General features: G+C 34.4%; 1 protein-coding gene across 2 annotated transcripts in view; it reads left to right on the forward strand.

Moving 5' to 3' along the window:
• Window positions 1–6830, forward strand: part of NPHP3 (nephrocystin 3) — a 37168-nt gene extending 30338 nt beyond the window's left edge. Inside the window, exons 23-27 of one of the 2 annotated variants that reach the window (XM_059663934.1) lie at window positions 759–886; window positions 1982–2222; window positions 3905–4030; window positions 4599–4714; window positions 5340–6830. In XM_059663934.1, coding sequence (XP_059519917.1) covers window positions 759–886; window positions 1982–2222; window positions 3905–4030; window positions 4599–4714; window positions 5340–5520 — 792 coding nt within the window. In that variant the 3' untranslated portion in view covers window positions 5521–6830. Of the gene's footprint in view, window positions 1–758; window positions 887–1981; window positions 2223–3884; window positions 4031–4598; window positions 4715–5339 lie in introns of those variants that run through there. The other variant, XM_059663935.1, reaches the window with a different exon arrangement.
• Window positions 6831–7551: the final 721 nt, after the last annotated feature.

The following is a 7551-nucleotide window of genomic DNA, read 5'->3' on the forward strand; positions in this document are numbered from 1 at the left end:
TTAGTTAACATGTTATGTTGGATTCAAATGCAAAGAAATTCTTACCCTTGAGAACAAAAAAATTATTTTCACATTTCTAAGCTGCTCATAAAATCTAAATAGAGTTTATTTGTTTTAACTTAAAATGTCATGTGCAATTTTTAACTGAAATGTATTTGACATATAGTACAATATAAATGTAAGGTGTACAATATATTGATTTGATACATTTGTATATTGTAATATGATTGCCATTGAAATGATAGTTAGCACCTCCACCACATCACATAATTATCATTTTTTGTGGGAATAATTATGATCTAGGTTTCTTAGCAAGTTTGATGATTATAATACAGTATTGTTGTCTATATTCATTATACTGTACATTTGATCTCCAAGACTTATTTGTTTACTAGTTGCGAGTGCTACATGCAATTTAAATACTTGACGTTTAAGTGGTTAGCAGTGAGATTGGTAAATATCTGCAAGTTAATTCTGTTTCCTGTTCTTTTGAAGCACTTTGGGACTCAGTTCGCTTTGCTAAAATGTCTCATAATCATTTTCACAATAGTTTTTAATGAATTTTGGAATGTGATGCCATGTGGAAATATGTGTATTTTCAATATCCATTAGATTAACTTAGTGTGATATTTAAAATAATTGTAATCTTCCCAAATGGAACAAAGGTGAAAGGATTTTGTAGAACCCCAGTATATTGTTTCAGAACCAAAGATTGCACTTATTTAGTGATTGCTGCGAATTTCTTGTGTTTGCTCCAGTATGGATTTGCCCTTTTGCGTAGACGGGCCCTACAGTTAGAAGAGCTTACCTTAGGTAAGGACACACCGGACAATGCTCGGACCCTCAATGAACTGGGTGTTCTCTACTATCTTCAGAATAACTTGGAGTGAGTACCATGGTGTTTATAATGAAAACAAGTATCCATTTTTCTCTTAGGTGCAAAGGTGTTTTATATTTCTATCAAGTCAAGCTAGAATAAATCAATAGCAATCATGCCAGATTTCATGTATATGTTATGAACATAGCCACACTTAACAAAGACCATGGCATTTTTTCTGCTGTTTTCTTTCACATGGTTTCTTCAGTAACTAAAAAGCTATTCTGTAGCTTCCCTAGTATTTTCTATATGTTTATGAAAAGTGAGTTTGTGTGGCTATCATACACGAGACCTCATAGACTAAAGGAGAATAAAGAAAAGAATGTAGATGGGTGCTAGTTTTCTTCTTCAGTTTAAATGGACATGAAAGACAAAATGATAAATTTATACTTTCTGGGGAAAAAAAGGGTTTTGAGGCTTCTTTAGATGTCAGAAATATATAACAAATTTGATAATTTGGACATCAAGAAAATGTAACAAATATTTAGTCTACTTCACAAAAAGTTCTTATATTAAAAATTATTAAGTACTAACCCCAAAGGGATAAAGAGTGAATATCAAAATCCTTTGTTTGAGTTAGGTCTAAATATATATATTTATATTATTGATTTCAGAGAGGAAGGGAGATAGAAACATCAGTGATAAGAAAGAATCATTGATTGGTTGCCTCCTACACATCCCCTACTGGGGATCGAGCCCACAACCCAGGCATATGCCCTTGGGTGGGATTGAACCCAGGACCCTTCAGTCTGCAGGCCGATGCTCTATCCACTGAGCAAAACCAGCTAGGGCAGATCTAATTATTTTAAAGGTATAAAAAGTTTGTTTTGGAAAATATTTATGGGTTCATCTTTTTGGAGAAGTGAAGTGGAGAAATAAGATGTTTCAGGCCCTCACACTATCAGGAAAGCATTTTCATTTTTGGAAAAGAGCAGGAAGGGAAGAGGGCTGGGAAAGAGGGAGGAAGGATTTCCAGCTGAATCCTTCATTTTAACTCTCTTGGATTTAAGAATAAAAGTGCTTCAGTTCTCCAACTAACCAGGACTAGGGATTCTGATTTCTAGAGAATAAGCTGTTTAAACCATTTTGGGGTTTTGCTCATAGAACAGCTGACCAGTTCCTGAAACGTTCCTTAGAAATGAGGGAGCGCGTTCTGGGACCAGATCACCCTGACTGTGCCCAGTCTTTGAATAACCTGGCGGCTCTATGCAATGAAATGAAACAGTATGATAAGGCGGAAGAACTTTATGAAAGAGCTTTAGACATTCGGAGACGAGCGCTAGCTCCTGATCACCCTTCTTTGGCTTACACAGTGAAGCATCTCGCAATCTTGTATAAGAAAATGGTAAGTAATCCCTGGAGTGCTTGCGTGTGTTTTATAATAGTATAGCTATTAAACCATAATTGCCATCAGCAACATCATTTGCCTTCTGATAGATTTTTTTAATGACTTTTTATTGATTTTTAAAGAGAGGAAGGGAGAGGGAGAGAAACATCAATGTGATGAACATCTATTGGCTGCCTCCATCACTCCTCCTCCCAAGATCAAGCCTGCAATCTGGGCATGTGCCCTGAGAGGAATCAAACTGGCAATCTTTTGATGCTCGAGACGATGCCCAACCAATTGAGCCACACTGGCCAGGGCTGGATAGATTATTTTCTATGAGCTTTTAAATCATAATGATATAGTTTTATAACAAATAGCTGAGTAGTACATTTAAAAATATTATTTCAGACTTAATAAATTGAAGTGCTGGTTTGGTTTCGTTAAAATACATTCTAAATACAAATGCATTCATCAGCATTCTAATTAAACTTATTCTCATATTACATTTCAGAAGTTCTGAAATTCACCTGTATTGTTTGCTCTGTTAAGCTATCATAAGCATAAATCACCCAATTGTCATGGCTAAAGGAAGAGTTTTTGTAGTTGATAAAATGAGCATTTTAATTTCACTTTTTTCTTTGTCTACAATTAAATGTAATGAACTAAACACCATTCTTTGCCATAGGGTTCTAGCCAGAGTGATGTTTGGAACTTTTATAGCTTTTCTCCAAAAAATGCCAGAGGAGTTTGCTTTCATTTAGTGCAGTGGTTCTCAACCTTGGCTGCACATTAGAATCACCTGGGAATCGTTTTTAAAATCCTGATTTCTGGGCCTCATTCCTTTAGTGGCAGTAACAGAACAGCGATAGGCCTTCTCTACATTTGCAGGACCCTTTACTGGTCATTCAGGCACGAAGTTGTTGTTATTTCTCCCCAACAAGTAAAAAAGAAATAATTGGAAAAATCAGAAAAGGATTATGTATAGTAGCAAACATATATACGGTGAGGCAAAAAGTTTACATAAATAATTGTTTAATTGTATTACTTTCCATACAAACAACTATAAACCTACTTTTGCCCCACCCTGTGCTTTAATTGTAAGGTTTTTACTTTACCAGAAACAGTGAGTAATAATGGGTGATCCTAAAGAGCTTTATGAATTATCAAACAAAATGTTTTATATTCAATATAACTACTTACATAGTCTACTAGAGCAGCGGTTCTCAACCTGTGGGTCGCGACCCCTTGGGGGGTCGAACGACCCTTTCACAGGGGTCGCCTAAGACCATCGGAAAACACATATATATAATTACATATTGTTTTTGTGATTAATCACTAGGCTTTAATTATGTTCAATTTGTAACAATGAAAATACATCCTGCATATCAGATATTTACATACATTATGATTCATAACAGTAGCAAAATTACAGTTATGAAGTAGCAACGAAAATAATTTCATGGTTGGGGGTCACCACAACATGAGGAACTGTATTAAAGGATCGTGGCATTAGGAAGGTTGAGAACCACTGTACTAGAGTTTAGCTATCTATAAACTTAACCATTAAACTGGGAGGTAATGCTTCTGAATTTTTTTCTCAAAAATTACTTTTTGATACAAAAGTTTGTTTGTGGAAAAGTTCTAATCAGGTAATATTTATTGCTTTAATATTCTTGTTAGATTTCCCTTTTGTGTTTTAGGGGAAACTTGACAAAGCTGTACCTTTGTACGAGCTGGCTGTTGAAATCAGGCAGAAATCCTTTGGCCCAAAGCACCCTAGTGTAGCTACTGCCTTGGTGAACTTAGCTGTTCTCTATAGCCAAATGGTAAGTTCCCACACTTTACCTCTTTAAAAATGAAGTGTTTAGGTATGATATAGGTAAACATGAATTAGATGTGGCACAGTAAAATTAGAGGAAATTGAAGGTTATTTATCTACTAATGCTTTCTGTAGTACTTGAGAAATTATTGAAGTCACACTCCTCTTAGTGTAAAGCACTGACTGTTTAGTTCATTGCATAGGCTGTTTTTAAATTCTGGAGACTCCCTACATCTCTCTATCTAATATTATCTTTAAGCTTCAACATTTGCCTGTGATGGGTGAGAAACACGTATGGTACCAACTGGGCGATAAAGAAACACATAAAGTTTGTGTTTATATAATTGGATTAAGTTCAATGGTTACCAACCCAGGTCTAAAGCCAGTTTCCGATTTTCTATTATACTGTTTCTCCCATGATGATTACTTATAAATTAATCTGTTTATCCACGTTTTAGGAGGATATTAACATTTAAAAAGTGCTTATTCAACTTGTCAGCTTAATCTAGAACACATTAATAGTAATTTCATAAACCCAGAGTGTCCAAATGAGTGTTGTTAATTTTTTTAATAAGAAAAAACACATTGAAGCCTTGCCACTGTATGAAAGAGCATTAAAGATTTACGAAGACAGCCTGGGTCGGATGCATCCTCGAGTTGGAGAAACTTTAAAAAATTTAGCTGTGCTCAGGTGAGAATTTTTTCACTTTCCTCATACATCTTAACTACCTTTTAGAACATCTTTTAATTTCACTCATCATGGAACAACAAAAAGATCCTTACTGCTGAATGTTTTTTCTTGGAGGTGGGTTGTTTCTGGTTGATTTCCTTCAAGAGATACAGTAGTATCTAGAAGTGAAATAAGGCTACACAATGTATTTTACAGAAGAGTTCATCATGGCAAATAGTGAAGGATGGTTTACATGTACAACCAGCTGGGTCTGCAATAATATGAGCAATTTGCTGTCCTCAGAGCTCATTTACCATGAAGTACATGTTGACTTCTGCTCTCTGTGTGTTCAACTCAGGACATAGAAAATATCTAATTTCCCTTAGCAATTTCACTGCATCCTTCACAACAGTCTTAATGGTGTCCATGAGGTACTGAAATGTCCCTTAGCAGTACAAACAGAAAGGAAGAGAGTTTGGGTGTTCTATTTTTTCTGGTCTGTTTCAGTAAATAAATGCACTGGAGGGGAAATGAGTGATTATTCACTTTTTTGTGGGTTTTTTTGGAGGGGGGTATCCTATAAGGTCACTTAGAATTGTTAGAAGGTTATATTCTGATTTTAAGAGGTTTTTATTTTCTCTCAAAGCTATGAAGAAGGGGATTTTGAAAAAGCTGCTGAACTATACAAAAGAGCGATGGAAATAAAAGAAGCAGAAACGTCACTTTTGGGTGGGAAAGCTCCTTCCCGACACTCATCGAGTGGAGATACATTTAGTGTAAAAACAACCCATTCTCCTAATGTTTTCCTTCATCAAGGACAAAGGTAGTAGGAGCAATCACAATTCACTGCAAATGCATATTAGAAGAAAATAATGAAAAAACATTTGGGACATTAGAATTTAAAACTTACTAAAAATGTTTTTAAGAAATTTTATTTTTACTTTGTCTGATTTAAGTGGTATTTGTATTAAATTGTATTGGGCTACATTGAAGTTTGAGTCATGATTATGTCCATTTTAGTTAAAAGAGTTAACTTCCCAGTTGTGTGGGATCCAGGGCTGCAGACGCTAGAATCCTAAGATGCCATGAAGAATAAGTTGGTCTCTATTCAACAAGAGCTGGCAGAGCAGTTATGCAGGGAGTTCAAGAACTGCAAGATTCGTTTCATCTCTCATAAGTACTTTACCTCACCATTCCTTATGTTCCTTTTCAGCAGTAGTCTGGCCCAGTTCTCTACCTCAAAGAAAAGTTTCAAGGAATAAAGGGATAATGTTTATGAAAAGTATGAATTGTCTTCTGTAAAATGACTAGTAACAAGAATCTCTGTTACTTTTTTTTTTTTTTTTTCAAATTCTACCTTTTCCTTGAGCAGATTGGGCCAAGTCCTCTGCTTTCTGTGCTCTGTACATTGTATGTTATTTGTCTGTGTAGTATATATCTGCATAATCTGAAGTCATTAATGCAACAAATCAAGCTTGTTGGCATTCTTTGGCCTTACCCAAAATATGGACGTGACATTCTCTTCTTTTTTCTTAAATGGCCTAAATCTATCTCATTTATCTCCAACTCAAATTAGTCTGCCTTTTATACTGAAAATTAAATATTTTTTATAGCTTTTGTAAATATTGCCACATTTTGGATATTATTTTGTACCATCCATGTATTTATATACAATAAAATCTTTAATTTTAATACTTGGTAAAAGACATAATAACCATACTCCAGTTTTAAAATAAAAGTACAATTTTAAGTTCCCCCTTTTCTACTCAATACAAGAGGGTTATGTAACTAAGAAGTACATTACCAAAAGGACTGCATGTTGTTACTACTCGCTGAGTAGTTTGCTCCACTTGAGCTTTGGTGACTGTATAGGCTTTTGGTGATTTTAAGGCCTGGCTACTCACAGGGTGGTCCATGAACCACCATCTGGAAGCTTGCTAAAAATTCACTCTTGAGATTCTCCCCAGACATACTAAATCAGAATCAATTTAGCTAGATCCTTGGATGATTCAGATGCACATAAAAAAGCAATGGTCTAACTCTCAGGCACTACAGTGGTGACTGAAAAGAAATTAGGTAGGGTCTTATAAAGCAAACAGCCTTCTTCCCCCTCTTTTGAGAGACATTCAAGGGGGGGGGGGGAGGAACAAATATGACCATAAGACATCTTTCTGAGTTTGCCAGCTATGAAAGGCACAAAGTAATTTAATTTACAAATATACCAAACATTGATTTTATAATTAAGCCACTTAAGAGTTTAAAATTTGATTATTTGGTGATAATAGTAAATTAATACAAGTAATATATTAAGTTTAAATGCTAAAACTGCTTTAGAAAATAATTTGAGATCAATGTACTAGAAGAACCTTGAAAAAAGGCAAAACTAGCAAAAGAATAATATCCATTTAGTAGCAGTAACAAAATTTGGACTTGAAAAACAGAGAAAATGGAAACTTTTCATATTCTTCAAGTTAATGTTATGGTAAAGTTATTATGGTAAAAATTCACTAATTATATCTGGGGGGTAATGTCTATTTCAAAAAGTTTAAGTTCAAATATAATTTTTAAAGCTATTTTGATCATACTACTTAATTGTACTACCAGCTTAAATATTTTAATATAGAATGCCTACTTATGAAGAAAAAAATAGCTGGGACAGACATTTCTTTATGTGTATTTGAGGTTCTCAAATTGGAATATTATGTTCACTTTAATATACACCTTCATGATGAAAAAGGTAGCTTTCAACAACTCATAGTTATAAAACTGAATTGCTAGGATCCAAATTATGGTAGTTATAATTAATTTTATTAATAAAACGTTATAGAAAGGAATTTAAAAATGCAATTTGGGAGAGG

This window comes from Myotis daubentonii, chromosome 14 (genome assembly GCF_963259705.1).
Source record: "Myotis daubentonii chromosome 14, mMyoDau2.1, whole genome shotgun sequence".
In the NCBI taxonomy this organism is placed as follows: domain Eukaryota; kingdom Metazoa; phylum Chordata; class Mammalia; order Chiroptera; family Vespertilionidae; genus Myotis; species Myotis daubentonii.